Source organism: Aphelocoma coerulescens, chromosome 1 (assembly GCF_041296385.1).
Source record: "Aphelocoma coerulescens isolate FSJ_1873_10779 chromosome 1, UR_Acoe_1.0, whole genome shotgun sequence".
In the NCBI taxonomy this organism is placed as follows: Eukaryota; Metazoa; Chordata; class Aves; order Passeriformes; family Corvidae; genus Aphelocoma; species Aphelocoma coerulescens.
The window spans coordinates 65,164,162-65,191,862 of NC_091013.1; the positions used below are offsets into that span (position 1 = coordinate 65,164,162).

A 27,701-nucleotide genomic window follows, 5' to 3' on the forward strand; every position below is an offset into this window, starting at 1 on the left:
GAAATGCTGGCACTGCACCGGGTGAGCCGACCCGCTTGTGCCAAGCCGTGCCCCCGGGAAGCGCAGCGCCAGCAGCGCGTCAGCCGGGGGCTCCTCCATGCACAGGAGCCAAGCCCGGGGCTGGGGGGCAGGGGCCCCCGAGGGTCTCTGCCCCGAGGTCACTGCGACGCCAGCCGGGGCACGGCCAAGCACCGACTGAGCCGCGGCCCCTCAGCTTCCGAGCCCAGAGCTGGGACCCGCCCGGCCGAAGCCCCCCGCCCGTCAGCGCCGAGCCAGGCAGTGGGCGGAGGGCGAGGCCCTGCTGCCACCACCTCCCCTCTTTCCACCCGCCCTGTCAGGCACCGCCTCCTCCTCCTCTCCTCCTCTCCTCCACCTCCTCAGCCGCCTGACAAGGGGACGGGGGCGGCAGTCGCGGCGAGGCAGCAGCGGGGGGGGTGACAAGGTAGGAGGCAGCCCGCGAAGCTCCGCCGGTCCGGGCTGCTTCTCGTCCTCTCTCTCCTGCGTGCGGGGCGCTGAGGACCGGCCATGGTGAAGGTGTCGTTCAACTCCGCGTTGGCGCAGAAGGAGGCGGCGAAGAAGGAGGAGGAGAACAGCCAGGTGCTGATCCTACCTCCGGACGCTAAGGTGAGGGCGGCGGGGGGACCGACCCTCCGGGGCCGGCCCGGCGGCGCTGGGCGCTCCGCTCTGCTCCGCTCCGCTCGGCGGGGCTGGCCGGGGAGGGGAGCGCGGCGGGGGCGATGCCGTGCTTTGTACGCCCCTTGCCCGCGGCGATGCCCCGCGGGCCGGCCGGGGTAAGGCTGCGCAGCGGTGCGCCCCGCCGCCCCATCGGCTCACGCTTCTAAAATGGCTGACAGGGAACGAGCTTCACGGCTCCGCTTCTCCCGACTCCGGGGATCTCTGTGGTGGTTTCCTTTTTCTGTTTGTTTGGTTGGGGGTTTTAGTTGGGGTTTTGTTTTGGGGGTTTTTTTGTTAGCCCCTATAGCGCGTGGACTGCGGCCACCTCGGCTTTGAGGGCCGGCTGCGCGCCCGCTCCCGCAGCCCCCTCGCTGTGTTGGGCCGGCGGTGGGAGCTGGTTTGCGTGGAGAAGGCGGGTCGTGCCTCCTGTTCCCCCCGCTGCCATCCCCCCCGGCCGCCCGGCGGGGTCCGGCCGGCTGCTGGCGAGCTCCCGGACCCCGGATGCTGCAGAGCAAGGGAGCGCTTGGAGGGTGAAGTTGGGGGTTCGGCCGCGCTCGTGCCGCAGCGTGTTCGCAGAGCCTGGTGGTTGTGTGGTACAGACAACTTCGCCTCGGAACTTGGGCTGGCTTAAATAAAGGAACAAAGAGCTGCCTCCCCCCCGCCCCAAAACAGCACCCAAACTCCAAGGCGCTGCTGTCGCCTCCCCTCTGCAAACAGCAACGAAGAACAAAACACCAGCCGCTTTTAAAGTTTTTGAAGTGCAGAACTGCCTAGAATATAAAGGTTTTTGGTTGCAATTTCTATGCTCCCGTAATCAAAACCAGTTTTTAATTAGGAGAAGTGTAATTTGCTCTAAGCTCTTTGGAGAGGGAATGAAAACTTGAAAAATGGCCCGTTGCACATAAAGAGTGCCTTGCTGTTTTCATTTGCTTTCACAGTCTCTTGTGCATCAGGCCTCCGCATTACCAGATTGGCTCTTCAGAAGTGATAGTGTTCATTAATCTCCTAAATCTTTGTGATCAATTTCTGCCTAGGAGGACAGTAACTGTTCAGTTTGTAGCTTGAAGTTGTGCCCTGGTGCAGGTTTTCCTGTGATTTTGATGGGGACAGGTTCTTCACCTGCAGAATCCATTGTCATTTCACAGCCAAGGGGAACCAGAAAGGTGTTTCTATCTTCCTGATACAGCAAGCGGTTCAATTTCACACTTCTACTGACCATACTACACTTTCAAGTAAAACTCTGACTAGAGTATTTAAGTCTCTAGAACAGTGTGCCACAAGAGATGAGACAGTATTGTTACTCGGATTGCCTGCAATTATGGGAAATCCATTAAGTGCTCCGTGTTCCTAGAGGAGTGCCATTCTCTAGGAAGTAATCGCTTCTCCGAGCCCAGATTAACGTGTAGAATTTCTTCCTGACCGCAGGTTTGATGGTCAGTTTGACACCAATCGCATAAGCAAGACAAGCTGCATGTTCCAGAAAACGGGGTTTTCTTATTAACTTGGAATCCAGACCTGCTCTGGCTGATGTTTGTCTCCAGATAGCCTACCAAATTGGGCTTGTTTTTCTGCTGCTAAACAAACAAAATACATCTGGCTAGTTGTACACTGGGGAACAAATCCTCCTGACCCTGTCCAGATACTGACGGAAGCATGTCATTTGACTGTGATTTCCTTAATGCAGAGCTGTAAATTCTAGCAGCTGAGGATGACATACAAGATCTGCCTTAACTTTGCTTTCCTTGCCTAAAAATGAGACTTGTAAACATTTATTAACCAGGTCCAAAGGCGGTCTCACACTAGCTACTTAAAAGTTCTTGCTCTGTTGTCAGGGGATGAACACGCCTGAACGAAGCTTGAAACACTCTTAAAATAGCATGCCAGGAGGGGATGCTCAGTACAGATGAAAATTCCACAAACAAACAAGCACTCTTGAGAGATGAGTCTCTGACATTCTCCTTGACACATTTCTATCTTTTATCAGCAGAACTGCAGACCTGCACCTAACAGTGTGCAAAATTCACTTGAGTAAGCTTTTTTGGAGCTTTTTTTTGTTTTAGAGCATAAATAAAAGCAGATCTGGTACAGTAGTGTTGTCTGTAGTTTTTGTAGAATAGGCTGTGCAATCCATGCAGGATTTACCGTAGTAAAACAAATAATGCCATGTAGCTCTAGAGGTATTGTGATTCTTCCAGTCTGAGAGCTTATTCTCAGATCTCGGGCGGGGGGGGGGAGGGAAAGGAGCTGAGGGCCCTTGTAAAATTTGATACCTTTGAGGTACGTGCAAGATACACTCTTTGAACTTTGCCTTCTCTAATACAACTGCATTGAAACAGATCTTCCCCCGCCCCTCCACAACTTCAATTGCCTATGCAGTTCTTTGGAGGAAAGGGGAAAAATAAACCACAACTGACAAATGTATTATTCATATCACGTCGTTGTTGGAAAACCCTTAGCTTCAAGTGAGGTTTGAAGGCAGTGTGGGAATGTTTATTGGAAGAGTGAATTCTGGTAGATTGAAAAAGGTCACATCTCCAAAACTGCATATATGGGACATTTGTTTTCCTCTCTCCTACATTGTTTTTGTAGGAAAATAAATAGATCTGGATCACAAGTGTAAACATGAAAAATATTACAACATTTTATGAAGCTTTCTTTTATGAACAAAGTCCTGGGAGGCATTCTGGACTGAAGTAAAGGGAAAACTCGAAGAATGGAAGAGGATCAGCAGAATTGCACTATAACAATTTTATTACCAAGAACTTAAAATATTTGAGCTCAAGATATTGATAGTTGATATTAATGAATAAAGCAAAATACTCTGAAATATCCAGAAAATAAAAATTCATGGAATGAGCTTTTGGGCTAATTCTTTGACAGTCTTGTTCTGCTGCTTTTCCCAGCACAGTGCCTTGAAGACTGCCACGCTGCCATTGCAGGATTACTCTCAAATACATAATCTTCCAAGGACTTACTAAAGAGCATTTGCAGCTAAAATATGCTGATGATGCAGCATAGAAATACTCTGATCTTTCCAGAATGTGCACAGTAACCTCTGATGAAGATACTAATCGGAAATTAATCAGGGAAGGTAAGACAGGAAGACGCAAGAAGAGTAGGGGATGTGTCAATATGTCACGGAAACAACAGCTTAAAAAAGTGCTTTTGCAGAAGGCAATGGTCTTATGCTTTGGAGCACGTTACTTAAAAAGGAGTTGAAAAATCCAGAGTGCTAATCCTGTCTCTGCATAAATCACGGCTCAGTATTATGGCAGGTAGTGAAAGTGTCTCCATAATTACTGCAGGCAGCCATTACAACTCTGTTTCTGTTGTTGGGATGGTACTTCTATGCCATAATTCTTGGCCAAAATACAGAATACTCCTAGTGAAGGTTCTTAGGCCACATTTCATTTTCCATTTTGCTCATTGTCTTTACAATAGGGTGTTTTATGACCCAGTTTCCCAACAAACAAACAATGTGTGGTATTTTAACATTTCTCCCTACAATAGATCTTTGGAGAGCCAAAGATGGTTCTGAGCATTGCTGAAGTCTTCAGACATTTTGTAAAGGCCGTTTACTAGATTAAGCCCTCCCAAAAATCTTTGTGCGCTCAGTGACTCAGGCTGTTGCTCCCTTCTGCCAGGTTCAGTGGCAACCTTTTAAAACTATTTTGTTTTTTCTGAGGTGCTCAAAAAAAAATGGTGCATCTTTACCACATCGAGATTTGTGCACAGAAGCTGTGGATTCACACGTATGTGTTGAGGCTGACCTTTGGATAACTGCATGTGCAGAGAGTTCAGTGTGAAAGTGTAAATGTTAAGAATTTAAAAGCAGCAGCTTTCTGCATTTATTCATTATAGGAACATTATTACTTTGACCTTTAAAATTAACCTAATTTTTTCACTTTAGCTTAATCTTGCTTAAAGCATACTAAAATAGATGTTTTTAACACAGAATGAAGGGATCTACCTATGAAATACTGTTGAGCAACAACTAATAAGCACTATTTTGCTGTGTAGAAAAACCCTCAGATTTTGTGCAATTGGTGTTGGATGTTTCTGAAACAAAGGCATTAACTTTACAGGTTTTTTACATGTATATATGTTACTATACCTACTAATGAATAGTTACTCGCTTATTATTTTGTTGTCAGGAAAGCAGGTTTTCCCACTTTATGGAATGTGTCTGTAGCTGGGTGGTTTAGGATTGTTTTGTTTGTTTTTCATTTCTTTTTTTCTTGCAGGAGTTCCCATATTTCCTTTATAGGCTTTCTCCAGCCAAATTTCTATAGGCCTTTCACCAGTTGCCGTTGGGAAAAGAGCAGTCTTTGTATTTTCCTCTATTTTCTGTGATGCAACTAGGTCATTAAACCAACTGGCTTCTGCTATCTGTCAGAGCATTGTGGAGATTAAAACATGATTATTTAAAAGAGGACCAGAAGTAAAAAAACCTAACAAAGTGAATTTTTTCCCTCTTTTCTCAGGCATTGCTAAAATTTTAATGAAAATCCACCAAACCATAGATTAAAACCCTCCAGTTTCAGGCACAAAGAGTACCCAGGGTTTGTTCTGTTACTTTATTTGACTTTATGGATACCCAAAACCATAAATTAGGGTAAATTGAGTTTTATTGAACAAAATTAATGTTTTCAATGAGGGACTCTTCCTAAGAAAAGAAGCCTTGTGGCTGATATCTTCCCCTGCATCCTTTTACATTATGAATTTGTGCTACTGGTGAAGTAGTGCCATTTCCTGAAAATAAGGTAACCGTGGTCTTGAGACTTTTGGCTCCTAAAGCTATTCCTTAAAGGCTGCCAGCAATTGAGAGAATACTGAAAAACCAAGATCTCTAAAAGTTTCTGCTGCTCCTCTGACAATCTCTTGCTATTTTTGAGTGAGTTTAGGGATTTGGAATTGCAAAGTTCAAAATGTGGTCTGGAAGAGCTTGTGTTATCCCCATCCCCCAGCAATGGACATGAACCTGTGGGACAGAGGAGTTCTGTCAGTGTTTCATAGCTCACTTCCTTTTCTGTCTCTCATAACTTCCCAACCTGAATAACAAATACAAAGTTTTGGTTGAGAAATACAACCATTTCCCAGAAGAATGATATTTAATATTTCAAACAGGATGTGTTCTGCCAGACCTTTGTGATAACTGCTTTGTCAGTTGTTTGTATCCTTCACGTTTTTGGCTGACTGAGCAAGAGCTGATGGCTGTACCATACAGCTCGTGTGAATTCAGTGCAGGGATGACTAGAGGGACAATCCAAATACTTCCTGCAGTTCTAAATAGTTTCTCTTTTAAGATTCCCAAACTTTTGCTTGGCTGAGACGCCTTGCCCTAAAAATGTATTTGGAGAACTTTTTTTTTCCTCTTAACATCATCATGTGGAAAAGTCTGTAATTAGATGATGCTTTATTTAGTGCAGTATCTAGAAAAACCATCCTGCACTGTAATGTATCTTTATAGTAAATGTCATAAGTACTTCTCTTGTGTTCACTCCTTTCTGTGCTGCAATACTCTTTTTGATAAGCTTCAAGAAACTAGTTTAGATGTTAACATTGCGTGGTGGTATGAAGCATACCACTTAAACAGAGGCTGTTGGAGTGAAAGTTCTGTTGAAAGGGAATGATCAAGGTAAATTGGTTCATTTCTGAAGATGTGGATCAGAATGAAATGCTGAGCTTTCCTGTGAAAATCATTTGGAAGAAAATTTTCTTGGAATCAGCAGTATTTTCAAGGGAAATGGTTTTGACTCATTCCATTGTAACGAATATTTAATCCAACAGATGAATGTCTACTTTAAGAAACGTTTAATTTCAAAATATAATGTTTATATACATTTTTATTCTTTTAAGTATTTTAATGAAATGTTTGCAGTTGCAAATGTAATCCAACAGTTGTGTTTTTATAGACTATTTTCTATTTTCAAATCTATTTTCTTTGTTATTTATGTAGGTTTTTTCCCCTTTTTTTCTTTTTCTTATCAGCATTTGAGGAAATATTGATGCTTATGGACTTTTGGGGAGGTATATAAGAATGGTAAGCATACTTACCTCCAGTAATACTTTCAGTTAACGGTTCTGCAGTTGTGATTTTGGAATATTTGTCAGCTTTATACTTGTTTTCTATCCAGTAGCTAGCAGTTACAGGCATCTGATAGCTCTTCACAAAAAGAAAACAGTCCTCTCTGTGACTCTCAGGAAATACCTTCAAAAGCAAATACTGCATTTTTCAGTCCTAGAAATTCTAAATGTTCTTTGTTCTGTATTTCCAAAAACATTATGACATATTTAAAATGTAACAACAGCTGGGATAAGTAATTATGTGTTTTGTTACTTATTGCACAGATTCCTTTTTTTTCCCTGTTTTTTTTCTCCCCATCCTTCCCTTATACTATGATTGACAAAGGTTAGCATTATCTGCTTTTAGTCTCCTGATCTGTATGAATAATACAACATTCATTTTCTTACTATTTATGTACTGCTTTTTATCCTCAGTGGAAATTACTTTGAATCTACAGATGAAAAGCATGCTAATTTATAAAATTCAGCTATCTGTCCTAATTTTACAGATGTGGTAAACCAAAGGGATGAGATAATTAATAAGATTGAGCTCTGCAATGAAGTCAGAAATGGTTTTGTGGCAGACATCACGTGATGTAGGCAGGGTTTGGGACACAACGGACATACAGAAAAGCACTAGGTCCTCTCTGAGTGATCCATGTGTCATCTGCAAGCAGGGGTCCTCTGTGCAACAGCTGTGCAAAATTTGTCATGACAAAATGCCAAAGTCATATTTGCCCAACAGTTATTATAGAGATCCTGGAAAAAATAAACGGGTATCTGGTTTGCCCTTTCCATATAGTGTCAGTGGGTGTGTGTGTGTACACAAATATTTTTACAAAGTTTATATGTTATTAAGTATGCAAAACATATAATTTCATATATATATATATATACACACATAAAAATAAAACCCACAGGCATTTTAAGAGCAGAGTTCGTTGAATGCAAATCCTTGGTTAATTTGTGGTTGTCTTTGTCCTAGGGTTCAGCAAACTCCTGCTTTGATGGCAGCTTTCTGCTCTTTTGTGGGTAGAATGACATGGTGGAATGACTGTGAAAAAAGAGCGTGCTGGGGAGATCATAACTGGGAGGGGTCAGTGATCTCTGGGGTGGATCTCACATAGTTGCTGAATCACTAAGGCCTATTTATTTATTTTAAAAGATAAAGCCTACACAGAGATAGAAAACCCTTGCATTTACACATTTGAAAATGCAGCAGCCTTTGCAGGGTGTGAGGCCAAACACGACTCTCGGAGGCTGCTGCACAGTGCAGTGAGTTGTCTTGCCTAAGGTTTGCAGTTTTGGGAAGCTCTCTTAGTAAGGTGTTTGAACACTGGCCAGCATCTGTGATCCTGCAGGGTGTGATGCTGCCAGGTGCTGGGCACTGGAGTGTGTGCTCCACTTCAGACTTTGAATAGTTTAATTGCACTGAAGCCCTTTAGTTTGTTACAAAGGTTTTGTCTAGAAAGAGGGTGTAATTAAATGTAAGCCTTTCAAGGTCAGCTCTCCTGTGCTGATACTCATAACTGCTACAATTAAATGCTATTCTGTATTTGCATATAGAATGGTTTCCACTCAGAGAGCTGTGCTTGCTGTACAGGTACTATGCATTCTAATTCACTAATACATTATTAGCAGGGTATATGTGTTTGGAGACAGGGCTGCCATTCCCAAGAGCCTCAACAGGCTACGGTAATGAGCTGAACAAAATCTCATGAGTTTCAGAAATAACAAATGCCAAGTCCTGTACCTGGAGCAGACTCATCCCAGCCATCAGGACACACAGGGGACCACCTAGCTGGGAAGCTGCTCTACTTGGGAAGGACCCAGGGCTTCTGGTGGACAGTCAGCTGGACACTAGTCACTGACATCACTGAAGGCTGAGAGCTTTCTGATCCAAAAAAAGACAGCAACAAACTGGTGCAAGTCCAGCAGGGGCCAGCACAGCAGTCAGATGCTGGAGGTTATGCCCTGTGAGGAGTGGCCAAGGGAGGGGGGCTTATTCAGCCCAGAGATGAAAGTGCTGCAGGGAGGACTTCACAGCAGCCTCCCAGTACGTGGGGAGATGACTGAAAAGACAGTGGTCATAAATTGAAAAAGGAGAGCTTCTAACTGATAGAAGCAAAATATTTTTCAGTCTTGAGGAGAACTGAATGCTGTTGAGGAAGTTGTGCAGAGAAGCTTTGAAGTGTCAGTCCTAGCGGTTTTCAAACCTTGACTGGTCAAGAGCCCTGAGCAACCCTGACAGGCTTCAGAGTCCACCCTCCTTTGAAGCAGGACTACAGACCTCACAAATGGGTTTTGTGATGCTGGATTCTACTTTTGAGAGAAATTGAGACACAACAGCCTTTGTAACTTGCTTGAGATGACATACCATCTGTGGCTGAACTGGGAATAGAGTTATTAAATTCCGAGGCTCAGTGGTGCATATGTGCATGCTAATGAGATCTCTTGGGTGAAAGAGCCAATGCCGCTTGGGAAAATAGCCTTGAGAGAAATCTAGGTTAAATTCACATAGCGTTCTGTCATACTGATGTCTGAGAATCAGGCAGTCATAGGAAAAAAGAAATTTCATATATAAGAAGAGAGCAGGGTAAGGCAGAAACAGGAACTGGAGCAATCAAGGTCAAAGAGATAATTTAGTATTGATCCATTTTAAGTGGAATAGGAACCTTCTAAGTTCCTGTTTTCAAACACTGATCTAATTCAGGATAAAGATGAGAGAAATACTGCATTAAAATTATAGATTGATTTAGTGTAGTTTTTATAAGTATGGTAGAATGCAACTCAGTTGTAAGTCAAAGAATAAAGGGTTTATTTTGGCAATGTTTTAAATGAAACATTTTTCAAAATTGGACAGTTTAATGAAATGCCTTGTTTGGTATGCTGTAACTATAAAGGGTGTGGTGGTTTTGTTTTCTGAAAGCAAAATGCATTCTGAAGAATGTCCCATATGACTTCGTAGGTTTGAGGGGTTTTGTTAAAAAAAATACAATCCCTCTTGCTGGATATCTGTTCAGGCTTTCCACCTGCATGTTTTGGTCTATGACTTGCAAACTTGCACCAGAACACTCTCTTTTCTCTAAGTATTTGAGAAAACTAAGTGTGGAATGCAGAACAAATTTCCATCATTCTAATTTATGAAAATCTATAGATAAATTCAGCAACATTAATATATTTTATAAATAAACCTGATTTCTACCATGAGCTTCCAGACATTTAGAGGCAAGACATTTTCCAAATGTTGTAGGTTTTGTTGAAGTTTTTATGTTGGGGAGCAAGGAGAAGGCAGAAGACTCATGAAACTCCAAAGCAAGGGAAATAAAGGATGTGTGGAGCTTTATTACTGGTCTAGCACAGACCCAGCACTCCTGGAAGTCTGGGGTTTTTTTCTTTAATGCAACAAGTGGTTAGAGTTATTTGTGAATCCTCAATGTATAGTGTTAGTGTTACTTAAAAACTGTAGATGTGTATCACAGAATGGCTGGCACTGGAGGTCATCTGGGCCAACTCCCCTGCTCTAGCAGGACCACCTGCAGCTGATTGCCTGAGACCATCTCCAGCCAGCTTGTGAGTATTTCCAAAGATGGAAGACTCCACAACCTCCCTGGGCAAACTGTGCCAGTGTTTGTGGTCATACAGTAGAAGAAGTGTTTCCTGATGTTCAGTAAGAGTATAAGATGGTATTAAGATCCTGTGGTGCTAACATCTGTACAGAAAAAGACTCAGGAGGGCAATCCTTGTCCTGAGTGTTTGCTGTGAAAATGCAGGCCAAGAGGCACAGGAGTGTTGTGCTGGTTGATGTGACAGGCCAAAGTACAGAGCAGTTCTGTGGCCATAGCCCAGCTCCTCATCACCAGAGCATAGTGGTGAGTGGTGTATCTTGGACAATGATGAAGGGAGGAAATGGAAATAAGGTGTGCCCAGTCACTCTGCACGTGGCAGATACCGGAGAGCTCTGCTTTGGGGTTGGGAAAGGTACAGGGGGCACAGACATAGGATAAGTGGCCAGAGAAGGAAGTTGGAAGATCTTGGAATTGGACAAAGAGGAACAATCTGGGGAACACAGACTGAACCAGTCAAATACAGTGTGTGGTTATTTGTACACTTGCTGTAGACAGCCTGGGACGAAGATATAGCCAAAAGTGCATGTGAATGACCTGAAAAGAAATCTTTGCCTGGTCTACAAATACAACTTTCAGGCCATTTAAGTACCCTGTCACTTTCTAGTACATGTAAGACCAAAGCTAACAATGACAAATCTTAATGCTAGTCCAAAATTTAACCAAAGCAACAATTTGAATAGTTACTGGCTTTTTCCCTCTTTACCCATCCTCTTTAATTGTTGACTGCCATCAGGTTTTGCAGTCTCTTATCTCAGAAATGAAGGCAGTGTTTAGGTAAATCAGGATTACTCACACTGGTTAGGAGTTGCTGGATTACTCTTCAGGACACGCTTCTTTTGTTGTCCCTCTATCACGTAGCTGTGGATGAACTGCTGATTCATGTTCTTAACATTCACTTTACAGTTGTAATTTTGCTTTACTTCCTGCAGAAAATTTGAACTCTTCATGTTCTAACATGTTTCTCTCTTAAGTTTTATTTCCTGCTCCCCTACTCTTGCCTCTTCCAGTTTTTGTTCTCTTTACACCTCTGTCTCTCCCAATACATGCAGCTGCAGCTAAGTTCCTACCCACTAGCACTCATTCCACTTTTAAGATGATCTTGAGCTGGCTGCTTATACTAATGTTTTTATTCTGTTATAGTTACCATGTTTGAACAATGAAATGAGTCATTTGACAGACACCTTACGTTTTAATAAAACTCCCCCATTATTTCGTGAAAGGTAGCATTCAACTAATTAAAATGACCTTGGACTTCGAACTTGTAAAGCTCTTGGAATGCAGTTTCTTCTTACTTCTGGATTTCCTAGTGCTGTCTAAAAGATTTTGTATTTACAATACTATTTCAAAGACCATATACAGATATGAGAAATACAAGAAGAGGTTAATAGTACCAACTGCCTAATAGATAATTCTAATTGATTAATCTCCTTAGTTATTCAGGCTACGTTACTACAGCAAATGGCAGCAAAATTAAGGTCGTGTTTTCATGTTGTTCTTTAGGCAGAGAGCCTTTGGTCAGATGGACAAGTCCCTGCCCATTGTGACAGAACTGGCAGTGCTGGCACTGAAGGGTTGTAATGTTCAGATACCAACTGTTCATAAACAGCCATAGCTTGTTTTCTGGACAAGCAAGAAATCTCTGAAGCATCTATTGTATATAGAGTGGTTTTTTTCAGCAAGTTTTTTTTAGCAAGTTAAAAGATGATTGTACTTAAAATTTAATTTTATTAGTAAGGGTAAAATTGCTGTTTTAGAGGCAGATTAGTATGATCTCCTTCCAGATTGGCAGCATCTGCCAAGTGAGGAGTCTTGCAAAAGCCTGCCTTAATTTCCCATCTGCAACAAGTAATAAGTAGAATACCAGGCTTGAAGCAGTCTTCAGGCAGGAATACCATTGAAGGAATGCAGAGCTCTTTCTAAATTAAGTTCGTTTTAAATTTACTTTCTTTTGTGAGGATTTTCTACAGATGTCAGATTGACAAGTCAGAGCAGGCAAGCCTGACCAACAGAATTCAGTTTATACAGCCATTGGTCAGTATTTCATTTAAAGACTTTTTAGCCTCTCTCATTAAAAAACACTTCTAGGAAGTCATCATTAACTTCCCTTCTTCCTATTCCACTAATTAAAGCTGCAGTTGGTCAATATTTGCCTTCAGGAAGCTCAGTCTGTCCCACTGTGTTCTATCCATCCCTGTGAGCTAAGTGGCATGCAGAGGACCTTGGAGGAAAACTGTTCTGAACAGCTTCCAGCCAGTTCTACCCACATTAACTGTAAGCTTTTATATATGTGTTTGTGTATATGTGTTAGATATTATTCTCACATGCATGATTATCGACGTTTTGTGTATTATGCTGCAGACATTTTTAGTAATACTTGTAATACTCAGTCATTCTCTGCATCTGGTTTCTCTGTGGATCAAAAACTGTTCATTCTGAAAGACATTTCCCCCTCCCAAAATGATTTTTATTGCTGTAGTATCTGTTTTTAAATTTGGGACATTATCTTTTGCATAGCAGTCATACAGTATTCTGGACTTCTCACAGCATGTTGTCCATCATACCTGGTTTAGATAGATGTGTCCTTAATTTCTGCAAAGGAACAACGTCTGATAATCTTCTCACTCATTTTAATATGAGCTAGACATGCCTTGTAAGTTTATAGACTGCTTTACTTTTATAATGTTAAAGCAATTATATTCCACTATGTACAAAAAGCCACAAGGGGAAAATCTAAGAATCTAAGTAATTACCAAGTCTAATTATACATATTTGTACCTCAGTATTGGAGCTTCTTAGAATACATTTGTGATATTACCCCAAACATGAATTTGGTCATTCTATAATTCAGCATTTACTTAAAGAAAAAAAAAAAAGTAGCATTAAAATTGAACTGAAAAAGAGCAAGAGAATATATGGCCACTAGCCATTAATAACTGCTAGTGTTTGCAGGTTTAAGGGGTTATTAACTTTTTTTTTTAATCTACTGCAGAACAGTTAATGCTAATTGTCATAAAGATGTTCTTACTTCTTTTGACTGATTATAGAGGGAAATTTCTTGGTTAACAAAGTAGGTACCTAATTCATATGCAGCTAAAATTAAGTGATGTAAAGTGATGTTCTTTATGATCTTGTGAAGATCTCTCCGTAGTTGAGAGGTGTTCTGGTAAACAGTTTGTGGTATCATGTGCCCATCTCAGAAGTGTTTCATGGTTTTAGTAAGGAGACAAAGAGCAGCTTTACATTCACTTCTGTGGTCACTGATGAAGGGACCTGTACTGAAAACTGAAGTAATCTTGTCACTTCTTTGTGAGAAGACTCTAGATTTGAATCTTGCTAGTCTCAAATAATAGAGAATTTAATACTTGTTTTCTGTCTGAAAGGAAAATTGTTACTGCAGAGCTTGAAGCTATTCAGGTTGGGAAGTTCTGAACCATTTAATTTCAACACTGTAGGATTTAGTGCACAAGTGGCAGAGAGATGCTTCTGTTTCATGTCTTATCCATTGGAAATAGGCTAATCAAATGTTTTCCAATTAGAACAATCAGCTCATCAAGGGAAACAAGCCAGTTTTGGGCTTGCATCCAGTTCCTCCTAAGGCATTTCGCATCAGAGATGAGTTTTGTGGCATCATCTTAAGGCTGGGGACTCACAAGGGAGTTGAAAGTACACGGGGCAGGGATGAAGCAGAAGAGAGGAAAGAAAGGGACCAGGACAGTAATGATTAATTATTGCTGCTCACAGAAGCAGAGAGGTGTCTTTTTAGAGGTCAGTCTTCACCTCAAATACATGATGCTTTCTTTTGTGAGATACCTCTGGCAGTGGAAATCTGGCCTAGAGAAAAATTAGTCATTGAGGCTGCACTGTCGTGTTGTGCTGTGGCTTCAGAAGCCAGCGCTGCTGCCTGGGAACAAAGTGCAGTTGTAACCATGTGGGGAGAAGCAAGCACTAATTCAGCACTGTCCCTCTTAGTGGGGATCTGCTTTCACTTAATGGATTTTTTTCAGAACATGAGTCACCTGGAAACAGGGTGAGCATCCATTGCGCTTTCTTTTGCAGTGCGGAGGGTCAGTTTTATATAGCAAGGGAAGATTATTCTTTTGGGTCAATACAGCCCAAACTGAGCTGTCATGGCAACAATACAAAAGCTTAGAGAGCTTATCCATGGGTCAGCTACAAATACGAGTATAATTTGTTCAGATAAGTTATGTATAATATTTTAATTTAAGCTGGTTTTAAACTGCTTGATAATATACTTCGTTTTCAAACTAGGAAATCAATTCTGTATTCTCTTTCAGTAGCATAAAATCTTTTCAGTGTTGTCAGTTTCAGGTTCTACCTGTGCTGAGATGCCATGCTTTCATTCATTCCCCTAAGCAAGAGCCTAAACTGGGCTTGAACTCTTGCTCTGAGTTTGGTGGGTTGTTTTTGGTGAGCTGGGGACAAATCAATGCAATAGGCAACTACAAATACAAAATAGCTTAACATGCCACCACTAGGGACACCTTCAGAAATAATAATGATAGTCATTAGCTGGTGGTAAAGGATAAAAGAGTTGTATTAAACCTGTTGTTTACATCTGTCATCTCATATATCAAAGCAAAATTGTTTAAGGTGGAATACTGATAAACTTGTCCTTCAGGTTCCTCCTAGCATGGGAAAAGTGTAAAAGTTACTTTCATTTTTTTCTGATTATTTTTGTGGCATATGGAAAATTGATCTGACATTAACCCCCATTTCCAGGTAGGTGTTCATACTCTGAATGCCTTCTGCACCATTTCCCAGATGCATGTTTTCTTAGTCTTTCTGAACTTAAAAAATAATGAAAAAAATGGAAGAGGCAGTTAGTCTACTAATGGATAATTCTGGGTGAAGTTAAAAAGGTGTAGGGGGTAAATGCAGCACCAGGAAAGAATAAAGATACTCTTTATATTCTTCGCTAGGGAATATTTTGATACTGTATCCGAAAGGCAGTTTGCTATCGCTTTTTCTGACGTTAACTTGAAACAATTTAAATGACAGCTATTATTTAAAAGTTTCAATCGGGTGTCCTGTATGCTTTGAAATATCTAGGGAAATAGTTACCTAATGATACAGGGCAACATAAAAATAAAAATCCTTGGTTTACCTGGTTTAGATTTATAATTGAGATGATTTATAGAAGAATCCACAGTGACTCTCAACCTGACCTGAGAGTTAATTAGATTAGCATGGGTATTATGTCCTATTCTCAGTCTTTGCAAAGAGCCAGGTTAAAAATCAGGCAGCTTGTAATCCTGTAATTTTTTACACTGAATTCCTTAAATAATTTGTATTCTAAAAGTGTTAAAAAGTTGTTTCTTGTCTTTATATTCTGCCTTTTCAGTCCACAGCAAATTTTTTTTGCCGATTTCACTTTGCCTTGTAATGTATCCCAGAAATGTTGGTTTGAAGGGGCCTCTGGAAGTCATCTGCTGCAGCCTCCCTTTAGAAAGAGGATGGTTGCCAAAGGAAGATTAGCCATGGCTTTGTCTAGTTGAGTCTTGAAAACCTCCAAAGATGGAGATTTCACAATCTGATTTACTGTGGTATTTAGCAAGGTAAAGTAAAATAAAATGTGTGAAATATCTTCAGTTTGACTCTAAATATTTCTGAATCAGATTTTGGCAGCTGTTGCCTGGCAAAGAAGCTGCATTGCCACTTCTGTATGAAAGATGATTGCAGTATACTGTAAAGGTGGATTTCACATCACTTAATTTTAGCTGCATATGAATTAGGCACCTACTTTGTTAACCAAGGAATTTCCCTCTGTAATCAGTGAAAAGAAGTAAGTCCCTCCAAAATGCTACTTATCCCTCTCTGGGATGGCTGAGTCATTCCCAGGAAGTGCCACTTTCTCCCACCATTTACAGGGAGGGTCCCCTTTCCATTTGGTGTCAGACTTGCTTAGATGGCTTCAGCCAGATAAGGGGAATTCCTTCCCTACTGGGTCAAGGCAGCTGGGGACTATACCCACAACTTTGTTCAAGTGGGGTATCATCTTAATTAGCAGATACAGCCAAAAGACCCAACACAACAGGCAGAACATTGACTAGCAACTATGGCTGTCAAAGCCTTCTCAAGCGCTTCCCTCATGCTCTTCCTCAGCTTTCTGGTTTGGTGGTTTTTTGTTCATTTGGTCATAATGATTTTGCCCTGGTCTTCATTCTACGTTACTGTTTTGTGGTTGCAAAAGGGTAATTAATTTCTTTGTATTTATTTGAATTCAGATGTTTTCCCAGGAAAACCTGGCTTGGAACAGGGTAGCTCAAAGTTGGATTTTTTTTTTTTTTAAATATTTTCTTTTTTTCTTTGGATATGAGTTATGCAAACACTTGGGGGAGGAAAGAGCATTGTAATGTGGCTGATAGAGGAAAGATTTTGCAAGCAGCAGTTTATTGCTTAGGATGCCTGTGGGGACTGCATGGTTATGCAAACTAGTGCCCTAAAGGGGAAACATCCTGTCATTCCTTTAGTATTACACGAACAGCAGATAGAGGCATGGCAAATGCTGTCTTAGAGCAGAAAGCTTCCTTAACAGCAACTTACAAAGCATCTTTTTTTCATTCTCACTCTGCTGTTCTGCCAGCCAAGTTGTGGTAAAGGCTGTTTTGTTCTAATGGAACAAACATAGGAAAGGGTATATTTTGCTGCTCTTGCTACCTTTGATCATTTGTTGGTTCTTCAGGTTCACTTACATTGCATATACTAAGGTAAAAAAGAATCTGACCTTTCTGAGTTGACTTCCTTGCTCTGTTGTTGTTGCATGGAGGTTGCCTGAGAATGGGTATTTTTCTGCCTGCAACCTGTGAAGTGGCTCACTGTGTATTATTAGGTATCTCAGCAGATTTTGTTATATTTTTCTCTTAAGTCCACTGATTTAGTCAGTGACTGTGGCTTTAAAAGTGACTGATAGTACATGTTTTACTAAACCTCAACTAAAATAGACTTGTTTTAAATTTTACCAAATAAAGTAAGTTTCTAAACACTTGTTTATGCTGAAGTACATACAGCCTTTTCTGGTGGATGCAATGTTTGTATTTGCTGGGCCTGAAGTATCTGCTCTCTTAACCTGCCTTGGGAGCAGTGTGTTGAAGGTCTCTCTGATGCCTTGCAGGACCCTGAGGATGCTGTGCCTGTTGGACAGAGAAGGGCCTGGTGCTGGTGCATGTGCTTTGGATTGGCCTTTATGCTGGCTGGTGTATTCCTGGGTGGTGCCTATCTGTACAAATATTTTGCATTCCAGGTAAGTCACATACTTGTTATGAGAGGGCTGTTTTTCTCTGTGGGAAGAGGAGCAACAGACTGTTCTTTTTGTGTTACATTTAGAAGAGGAACAACAGACTAAACCAAAGGAAGTAAACTATTTTTTCTTTCCAAAACTTCATGTTTTCTGAAGGCCAGAGTGTGAAGTTCTCTGAAGTTACGTATCTGCAGAGGAGGGCAGAAGTGAAGCTGGCAAATAAAAGGGAGCAACACTTTTGAAAACCTCACTTTGCAGAGAAAAGATTGTATCTAAATAGGACTTGGTTTTAGGAGCCCCAGTGGTGTCCCAGATTTTTATCTGCTCTCTTTTTTCTCTTGCAGTGCCAAATACTGGAGGTGGATTAACCCCTTGAAAGCCTCCTTGTTTGATCCCAGGTTTCCTAACTCAGGTGGCACTGCTAATGTACAGGAAAGGGACTGCTTGTCAAAGCAACACAGTGACTCTCCTCTTCCCTAGCTTCCACAAGGATAAGAAATATGGGCCCTGCAGGGGACTTGGGAAAAGTACAGTCAGTGTGGTTTAAACATGCTCTGTCAAGTCTAATCCACATTGACAAGATCAGACCTCTAACAAAATGTATTTTCAGTCTTTTTAACAAATGACACTGCTGCAAGAGCAGCTCTGTGAAGGCAGCAGTGCTGGGGAAATGGAGCATTTACCTGAAACATGGGGAATCTGAGTTAAATATTGTCTCCCTTGGGGGAAAGTGTCACTGGGCAGCGCTGTATGTGCTGGGCTGTTGCCCAAGTGGTGCAAGCACACCCTCCCTGCTGCAGAAGCTGCTGGGGTTGCAAGATCACAGAGCTAGAAAGGGAGAGGATAAGCCAAACATGAATCTCTCTCTAGCCCACTGGTTAGTGCACCTAATTATAAGGTAAAAATTCATGTTCTTGTCCCTGATAGCAGGATTGTTGCTTTCCCCCCATTTTAGTAGCTGCTAATGTGGAAAGCCAAGTGATTAAGCTTGAGAAATTCTAGCTGAACTTGCAGTTTGTAGTCTATTTGGCTATCACATTAACCAAATTTACAGGGGAGCAGTAGTGTTGCAAACGATGATGCTTAAACAGCACAGCTTATCCCGGTGGATTAACGAGCTGAGGAGCTGAAGGTCAGCTTCATTTCTAATGCACATTTCACCCGAGCTTAGCGCTGGGTGCTCCACCTTTCACCTGCCAGTGAGATGGAACTGAAAGTGCCATTTAATTCAAACCTGTGCTACTTGTTTATGCTGCAGGTCTGCGTTAAAAGAAACATTCAGGAATTGAGCTAACATTGCACTGAAGACACATTTTCAGTGTAAAATTTAAAATTGATGGCATGTGCATATGCATAAGTTCTTTATTTCTAAAACTATCTGGCCTGTAAATTTGGTATGTGACTTCCTGTGACTCAAAACTGTGTTTTACACTTCACTTAGGTAGCCTGCCATGTGTGCTGTGGCAAAAGGACACAAATTGCTTGTTTTAATTTCTCTTTTTACCTTTTTGTCTTTTAAAACTGTTTAAAAATGATTTTAGAAATTGACTTCTAGACTCCTGAAGTCTTGTAAAACTAAGCAACTTCACAGAATAATTGAGTTTGGAAGGAAAGTCTTGAAGTCATCTAGTCCAACCCTCTGCTGCGAGCAGGACCAAATTTAGAGTTAGACTTGCTTTTTAAAGGTGATTTGGATGACCACTGGATGGTTTTAATGTTTTTATCATAATTTTGACTACAGTTAGATCATAATTTAATAATAATAATATGCATGCATATAGATGTAGGAACTTCATTGTCTTTGTAAAAATACATGTAAGAATGGATTTTAAGAACCTCCTTATGGGATCCTGTTTTCCTTGAATTCAAGGGAAGAACTGCCTCTGGGGTGAGTGTAATTGAGGTTTTATCTGTGGTCCTGTTGTAGATAGCAACTGGCTCCTACTGTGGTATACAAATCAAATTAAAGTCAAAAAATTCATTTAATCTGACAAGTGTTTCTTCTCTTCATTGCTCTGAGAATATTACTTTTAAACTTCTACGTTACTGATCTTTTTGTTGCTGGGTTGTTTACTATTTTTAGCAGGGTGGTGTGTATTTCTGTGGAATAAAATACATTGAAGATGGCTTAAGTTTACCTGAGCCTGGGGCAGAGGCTCAAAGTGCTCGCTACCACACAATTGAGCAAAATATTCAGATCCTGGAGGAGGAAGATGTTGAGTTTATCAGTGTGCCAGTCCCTGAATTTGCTGATAGTGATCCTGCTGATATCGTCCATGACTTCCACCGGGTAAGAAATATGTCTGAAGAAGTTGAAAGCATTTAAAACTTGAAAAATGTTCCCCCTCAGTCATCCTGATAAATATACTCCTTATTTATTATGGTGGGGGAAAGCAGAAGGGTGGAGGAGGCAGCAGAAATGTTTTGATCAGCAGCAGGCTGCAAGCAGTTATTAACCAGGCATGAAGTACAGCACGATACAGTCATCATCAGGTAGTGTGTAAACCACCATTTGCAAATACAGTTCTGTTTTTAGAAAGGGAAAGATCTTAGACCTACTTGCTTTCCTTAGTATGAGGAAAGAGAATATTGTTCTTTCTCTGCTGAGTCCACTGGGCCAGAATTTGACCAACTGCTGTGGTGCCAAGGGAAATTTGGAAAGGGCTGTCATAGCTTTGACATCAGCTTGGAGCAGCTGATTGCATCTGATGTCGCTGGGTGTGTTCAAGCACCCCCAGAGGTGCTCTCCTAGCATGGCTCAAAACCTCAAAGCAGCAGCAGAAAGGGAAGGACTGTGGAAGACAGCTCATTTTCCAGATGCCACAGGAAGCCAAAGTTTAATTTCTTTGTGCACCACAGGCTACTGCAATTCCTAGAGGCCCTGAACTAGGGTTTCAAAGCTGTGTCTTCCTTTTTTGGAGAAATAACCTTGATTGATAGGAATCATGGTAATGAATTTCTGTTAAGGCAGCTGTCAGGCCTACAGCTCTCAGTGTTAAGAGCAGCTGTAAAACAATTAGAAGCCTTCCTTTTCTCTATCAGCATGGTTGGAGCTGTCTGATGGTGATGAAATGTTGTACAGCTGGTTTTCAGGAAGCTAAATCTCTGAACATTTGAAGACTTCGCTGAACAGCTTTTTTTAAGCAAAGCTGAAAAAGAATAGGGAAGTGTCCTATTTTTTTATGCAAACTTCGGAGTTTAAAGTGCTATCTATCAAATATTCATAGCCAGATTTGGAGGAAAACATTGCTTGCTCAAGCTATGTAATTTAAATAATATTTCAGAATATATTTAGGGAGCTTCTGTTAAGAGTTAGAATAAAGACTCTAAAGAGGGAAAACTAGAAAATGAGAAAAGGAAAGCATCTAAGAAGCAAGTAAGAGCAATATAATATTAGAAATTTACTTTTTGATTTAGTAAGTTAAAGGCTTTGCTCTAGAGGTCAGTGCAGGGGTCATTTGACATAGGTACAGCACTTGCTCCACGTAATGAGATTAGCTGCACTGATGATTGCTGTCCTGGCGTTATTTTGACTGCTGGGCTCCTGGTGCTCAGTATTTTATATATGTCTGCAGCCTCAGAGCTTTCAGCAGCTAGAGATAATGTCTTCTTTAGCAAGAACAGGTGCAGTAAAACACAGCTCAGTGAACAGAGCTACAGGATTCATCAGGATAATTCCCTGAGCTTTTTATCAAATAATGGCAAGTATTGCAGTTCAGGTACTGTATAAAGATAATTATTCAACTGTGAATAATCATTAATCTTGCAATTCAGTAGTATTTTTGAAACTAAAACTACTTTTGTTGTATTATCTGTAGCAATATTCTTTTTCCTTCTGTTTTTGTTCTTACAGCAGCATTTCCTCTTTAGACTATAACAAAATATAAAAGCATGAAGATTAGAGCAGGTTTTTGCCCTGTTGTTTTGAAATGCAGGCACTAGGCATAAATGATTGCTATACTTGTTTCCACAACAGCTCAGATGCACCTTTGTAGTTTCCTTGCTTAGTGCATTTGAGCTACGCATCACCTGCTGCCTTGCCCAAATCCCTGTCATAGATAGAAACTGTCATCAAGGCTGCCCTTTCTTTGTGCATTTCCCTGCCCTAAGATTGGAATTTGTTGGACAGACTTTATAGTGAACAAAAGAATAATTTGAAGAACAGCACGAGGCAATAGCAGTTCAGTAATGTCTGTCAATTTTCTGATGTTCTTTTTATTTTGATTAAAATAAATGTTTTTCTCAACAGAGACTCACTGCCTATCTTGACCTTAGCCTGGATAAGTGCTATGTGATTCCTCTGAACACTTCAGTTGTTATGCCACCAAAAAATTTCCTGGAGCTGCTCATCAATATCAAGGTATGATTAAATCACAAGTAGTTTGTTTTTAAGACAGGAAAAATGTAGATGTTTTTCTTTTTTTTTTTCCCTTCTGCAGACCTCTGACATTCACACAAGGCACACGATTGCAGAGGTCTTTCCAAAGAGAAAAAAAGTCTATAACCTACTTAGTTAATAATCTACAATCATGAAGGAATTATTAATTCAGAGGAAGGCAAAAAACCCCTGATTTTCTTCAGTGCCGTAAATTTGGCTGACAAAATCATGTAAATGTGGTGTCGCTGGACTATTTGATAGTATCTGTGTGTTTTTTAATTTATAATCCATTGTGACTAAAGTTACTACAAAGCATGTGTGCACTGGACTAAGACTGGTTAGCTGAGAGGCATGAAGTAGGTAAGACTGGGAAATCCTTTTAACAGGGGCATTGGTCCCTAGGGTTTGCCCCCACTTCAATCCAGTGGCTTGAGGGTGTGCACTTCACATAATGTATGCTTTTAATGCAGATGGTTTTTGGCCTTTGGGTTTCTTCACAGAACAGCAAAACAGTCTAGGTGAGGAAGGGAGCTGATGAAATGTGACTCAAGATTTAGGGAGAATGTTTTAATATTTTACTGGGCTTTTGTAACTTTAGACCTGTTACGTCATCTTCGGGTTTGCATCTTTCAAAAAAGGCTTTGGAATTAGGACTCCAGGAACCATTTTAGCCATTTCTGAGTGGTTTGTATATATAAATAAATTTCATGGGAAAAGTTACCACAAGTAAGTCCTCTGCTGCTTTTTTGAGACTGGCTATTTAACCATACTTTCGTTTCCTGTACATAAGGATTATGTGGTGTCTGTAAAACTCAGTGACCCCTTTTTTTTTTTTTTTTACTTTGTCTGTGGTGTTTTCTTTCCATTTTTAGATCACACAAATTTCACTATTAAAATCTGTTAATTTCCTAGTTTGTCATTAGTACTGAATCAAAATTGCTTGGTTTACAACTAAGAGGATAACCAGGCATCTCGCACTTAACTGAAAATCTGTGCAAAAGCAAACAGTTTTGATCATTGTGCCCAACAGTGGGTGCCCTAATTTTAAGAGACATCTGTTTAATTCTCATTGTATTAACAAAAAGCTGTGGGCATTTGATGTCGCAGAAAATCAGGCTAAATATTTATAACTGGAATCTGGAAAACTATGCTGCAGATACACAAAGTGGGTAAATACTGTCCTGCAGTCACACTGGTTGCACCAGCAAAAAAATGTATGAAGCCTATGTGCTAGTTTCATTAAAATGAGCTCTGAATACATACAGAGGGCATTTTATGAAAATGGAGGAGCTCTGGGCTGTTTTGGTGTTTAAGAAACACCATAATTTTAGCCTAAAGAACCACATTTCTATATATTGATACAGTTTGCTTCAATGTGCAGACATGAAAGGCCTCCTTTGTTTCTTTGGGAAGCAAAACTGAAACCCAGATATATTTGCTCATCCACCTCGTTCCCGCTGCTGAGCCAACTGGCTAATTGTAACTGTACACAGTGCACAGGATGTCTCAAAGATGATGATATTTGTGGCTATGCTGGATCCCAGAGCTGGATAATTGCTGCTGCAGCAACTGGGCAGAGGAGATCTCTGCACTGAGTTTCCTCTCCTCCTGTCCCACCCAGGGAGGGCTGAGAAGGCTGGGTCTGGGGGTGGTCCGGGAGGTCCTGTGGCTTGGAGGGCATAAGCCCAGGAGTGTCCTTGCAGGCTGCCCCCCAGGTCCTCAGCACTGCTACCCACCCTGCCAGTGCCTTGCACTGCTGCTTTGCTCTGGCACTCCCTCAGGGCTCTCTCCTGAGATTCAAGAGACCAGGAGTTGAGATACAGTAATTTACAGAGACTTAATTACAAAATTATGAGTGGGATAATTTGGGAGAGTGATGTTTGCTAAGTTGTTACTTAAAAAAAATTGCTGTTGTTTTCCTCATAGTATATATTGAAGAAAATATTCATAGTTTATTTATTCATGTAAAATTTAAAGTGAATTTTATACAGTCCTTTCTTTACTGAGAAGAATAGCATTTAATCAGCTTCTCAGCATGTCACTGGAGCTGAAAAGATGATCTTGTTTTGCAGTGGAAATTTCAAGTTGTTTATTGTCACTAAAAAATACAGAGATCTTTCACAACAGAAGCTGCATTTGTTTTGACAATAAGCGATCATTTTATTTTTAGGAAGCAAGGAGAACCTTCTTTACTGCTATAAATTAGAACCACTTTTAACAGGATTTCTTAATATTTTTTAAAATTGATGATTATTTAATAGTGGTGGTATTAGAAAACTGGCTCATAGCTAAATCTGTGCATCTTCAGTTATGTGCAGTGAGGTGTGCACAGAGCCAGATTCCTTCATCATTTCATCTCTGGCAAAATAATACTGGAGGGACTAGAGAGGGCTTGGGAAGCCTTTGCATGTCATCGTGGCTCTCCCCTTTTTCGGTGTATTGCCTTGAAACACCTGATGTCCCACCATGCCTTTGTAATACCTTTCCACATAAACAGTTGTGGAAGTTGCCACAATAACTTACAGGTATGGATGATCTCGTCTTGGCTTTGGTTGGAGAGCAGTTACCCATGTTGTGAATAAGTTCAAGGCTTCCCAACCCCATGGACTGCAGCCAGATTATACTGCAGCTGGCCTGCTTCATCAGCAGGAGTATCTGCACGTAGATCATGCTTCTGCCAACTCTTGCTTGGGAGTTGTTCCCACTGAGGTCTGGTAGGCTGTTACTAATTAAGTGAAAACTTTGAATGATAAGTGCAGAAGTGACCCGTGACAGTGGGTGCCCCTGGAAAAAAAACTTGCTGAAGACTGATGTTACTGTAGCAAGAGGGCAGTGGGTGTTAGCATCAGTGGAAGTTCTGTCACCTTTTTGAATATAACTGTTACATGTTTCTGTACTGAAGTTTGCACATTTAAAGTAAAAGTCTGTGGATAATACATATTTTTAAATAATTCAAAGATATGTTGAAGAAAAACATTGCGAAGTGTTTCTTTTGTACTTAGACCATGAAGAGATGGCTTTTGACAGAGCTGTTACATTTTTGTTCAACAGGCTGGAACATACTTGCCTCAGTCCTATTTGATTCATGAGCAGATGATTGTTACTGATCGCATTGAAAATGTGGATCAGCTGGGATTCTTTATCTACCGCCTCTGCCGCGGCAAGGAAACCTACAAACTACAGCGCAAAGAAGCCATGAAAGGTAAACACTCCTCCCGCGGTCTTGTGTGTTAGCAAAAACCTCAGTGATGCCTGAGTGTGTTCAAAGAAAAGACTCTAATTAAAGCAAGGGTTCCTTATTGCAGTAACCAGCCTCAGTGTGTCTGATATTTTCTTGTGTAGGTATGGAAATAAGTCATGTCACACTGCAAAAGTGCTCAAGACCCCAGTGAGCTACAAGTGCCAAAATGTGTGTGTGTGAATGGGTGTGTTTTCTGGAGCTCAGGCTTTCATTGATGCTCTTCTTCCATCTTGAACCCTAAACCACCCACCCCACCCCACATCAAAGAAAAATGTTTAATACAGGAGAAGCTTTAGCCTTGTAGTCCAAGTACAGAATTGCAGGTTCTTCTTGTCATTAAAGCCATCTATACATTGTTCCATGTCTTCCTATTTGTATCAGTGGAATGTGAGTAGGAGCTATCTTCACAGGAAAGTTGTAGTGCTTGGTAGTTTTTCATGGAAAAATGGTTGAAAAACATTATTTGGAAGAGTCTTGAAAAGTTATTAAATACTGCCTTAAAATTTCCATTCAAATGTTACTCAGATTTGCTTTTAGGTGGTTTGGTTTTTTTGCTTTTTGATTGGTTGATTTGTTGTTGTTGTTTAATCAGCGTGTGGTGTGCAAGTACACACCAAAGCAGTTTAATTCCTTCTGTCATATTGTTAGATCTGACTGCTTGGGAAAACAAAGAGAAGAAATACATTTTATGAAAGCAGTTTAGAATGATGTTTGAAAATTAAAAGGTCTTAATAGCAAAATCCAATTAAAAATTCAGTATGTTTATCCTGTAGTAATAAATGATTGGCATAGGTTGGCAGTAAGCATAAGTTTGCCTAAAATTTGGTTAAATTCTGTCTTTTTCTGATACCAAGATAATGTTTAAATACTACAAGTCCATTCTTTGTTGTGTGTAGCAGTTAATTCTGTTGCTGTTCCCTCTCTCACATCACCACAAGCATTTTTACAGACACACAGAGAGGGAGATTGGGAACTGATCTGGGTTAAAAGCTAGCCAGTGGGGGGTTTTGGCAGGTTGGTTTTCACTAAACCAGTACTGGGATTTGATCCACCACACTTTCGGGATCATTCCCTGCTTATTGATTTTTTTTATGTCTGAATGTGTGCCTGTGTGTGTTTCCTTGGATGGGAGAGGGGAAGTTCTGATTTCTGGCGACATCTTACCATAGCAAACATAAAACTTCTGTCTCTGATGTACCTCAGCCCTTCTCTTGACACTCTGTTCTTTACCAATACAACAGGAATTCAGAAGCGTGAAGCCATCAACTGCCGAAAGATTCGACACTTTGAGAACAAGTTTGCTATGGAAACACTCATCTGTGAACAGTAATGAGGAATAGTACTGTTACAGGAGACTTAAAAAGTACAGTATGACCCCACCCTTTGTATTGTGTGCAGTGATTATTTTTTAAACTCTTCTTTAATGTAAGTAGTGGACAGGGCTTTCTTGCTGAACACCTTCCATACTTGTCATCTCATGATACATATAAAATCAATACGTTTTAGTTTTCTCCTTATTTTCAGGTGTGGTGTTCTTCTTATATTTGAGTAGCAATTGTATAAAGACTTAGTTGCTAGTGCATTTCATGTGATGAATCTTGAATACTAGGAAGAAGAGGAAGTCTTTGAAATATCCACCAGTTTTTAAATAAGTGAAATTGAAAAAAATTAATAATGTACAAATGGACTGCAAGAGCTACTTCTAACTGTAATATTACCTGCTATATAGTTTGTTACAGCATATAGACAAACCTGTATTTGACTATCCTAACCAAGTGCAATTTGTTTTGTTTTTAAAATATTGTCATATTTACCTTTTTGAGATTGATTTCTGACTTGATGTTTTAAAATGGCAAGTGTTTGCTGTAACAATCTTTTAGAAAATTAAGAAGTAACTTATGTTACTAACTTGTATATAATCCATGTATGTGCAATGGAAAATAAACCTTATAAACCTGTTTGTCTAAAAGTCTTGTGTTTTCTTCTGCTACTACTGGATTATTTTTAAGAGGAGGGGACTACAGTTAAAATTAATGCATTTTACTTGAATTGCTGTTTCTAAAGACAGAATAGATGGCTGAGAAATGAAATATGAACAGAGAAGCATGCTTTTCTGTCCCTTTTCATTTAAAGGCAATATTGTGCTGCTTGCTTAAATTCTGAATGGGTATTTCCACAATACATTTGATCAGAGTGGAGACCCAAAGCTGATCTAACCTGTTGTTAATGTCTGAAATCCCTCTCCTAAGTATTTGTCAAATGATGGGCATCATCCAACATGTGCTGTGAGCCAGGCTGACCCCACTGAGAGCCATGTGTTCGCTACCTGCAGGACTGTGTTGTTCCCTTGGTTCCCCACTGTGGTGTTCCTGCCAGCCTGTGCCACTGAGCTTTGCCAGTTGATCTGGGGCTTGCTCAGTTACCACCAACACCATCCTGTATCGTGCCATTTAC

General features: G+C 40.6%; 1 protein-coding gene across 2 annotated transcripts; it reads left to right on the top strand.

Moving 5' to 3' along the window:
- The first annotated feature begins 360 nt into the window (after positions 1–360).
- ITM2B (integral membrane protein 2B) lies at positions 361–27,216 on the top strand. 2 transcript variants are annotated; one of them, XM_069010655.1, is made up of 6 exons: positions 361–624; positions 17,503–17,631; positions 19,715–19,918; positions 21,878–21,988; positions 25,058–25,208; positions 26,489–27,216. In XM_069010655.1, exons 1-6 carry the CDS (start codon positions 526–528, stop codon positions 26,575–26,577), a joined length of 783 nt encoding a protein of 260 aa, XP_068866756.1. In that variant the 5' UTR covers positions 361–525; the 3' UTR covers positions 26,578–27,216. The 2 variants fall into 2 exon arrangements, with proteins under 2 accessions (XP_068866756.1, XP_068866747.1); XM_069010646.1 differs by having other exon boundaries at positions 363–624; positions 19,712–19,918.
- Positions 27,217–27,701: the final 485 nt, after the last annotated feature.

Coding starts and splice junctions, on each gene's coding strand:
- ITM2B (XM_069010646.1), top strand. CDS start 526: ATGGTGAAGGTGTCGTTCAACTCCGCGTTGGCGCAGAAGGAGGCGGCG. Junction 625..17,502: donor TCCTACCTCCGGACGCTAAG/GTGAGGGCGGCG, acceptor GATGCCTTGCAG/GACCCTGAGGATGCTGTGCC. Junction 19,919..21,877: donor TCGTCCATGACTTCCACCGG/GTAAGAAATATG, acceptor TTTTCTCAACAG/AGACTCACTGCCTATCTTGA.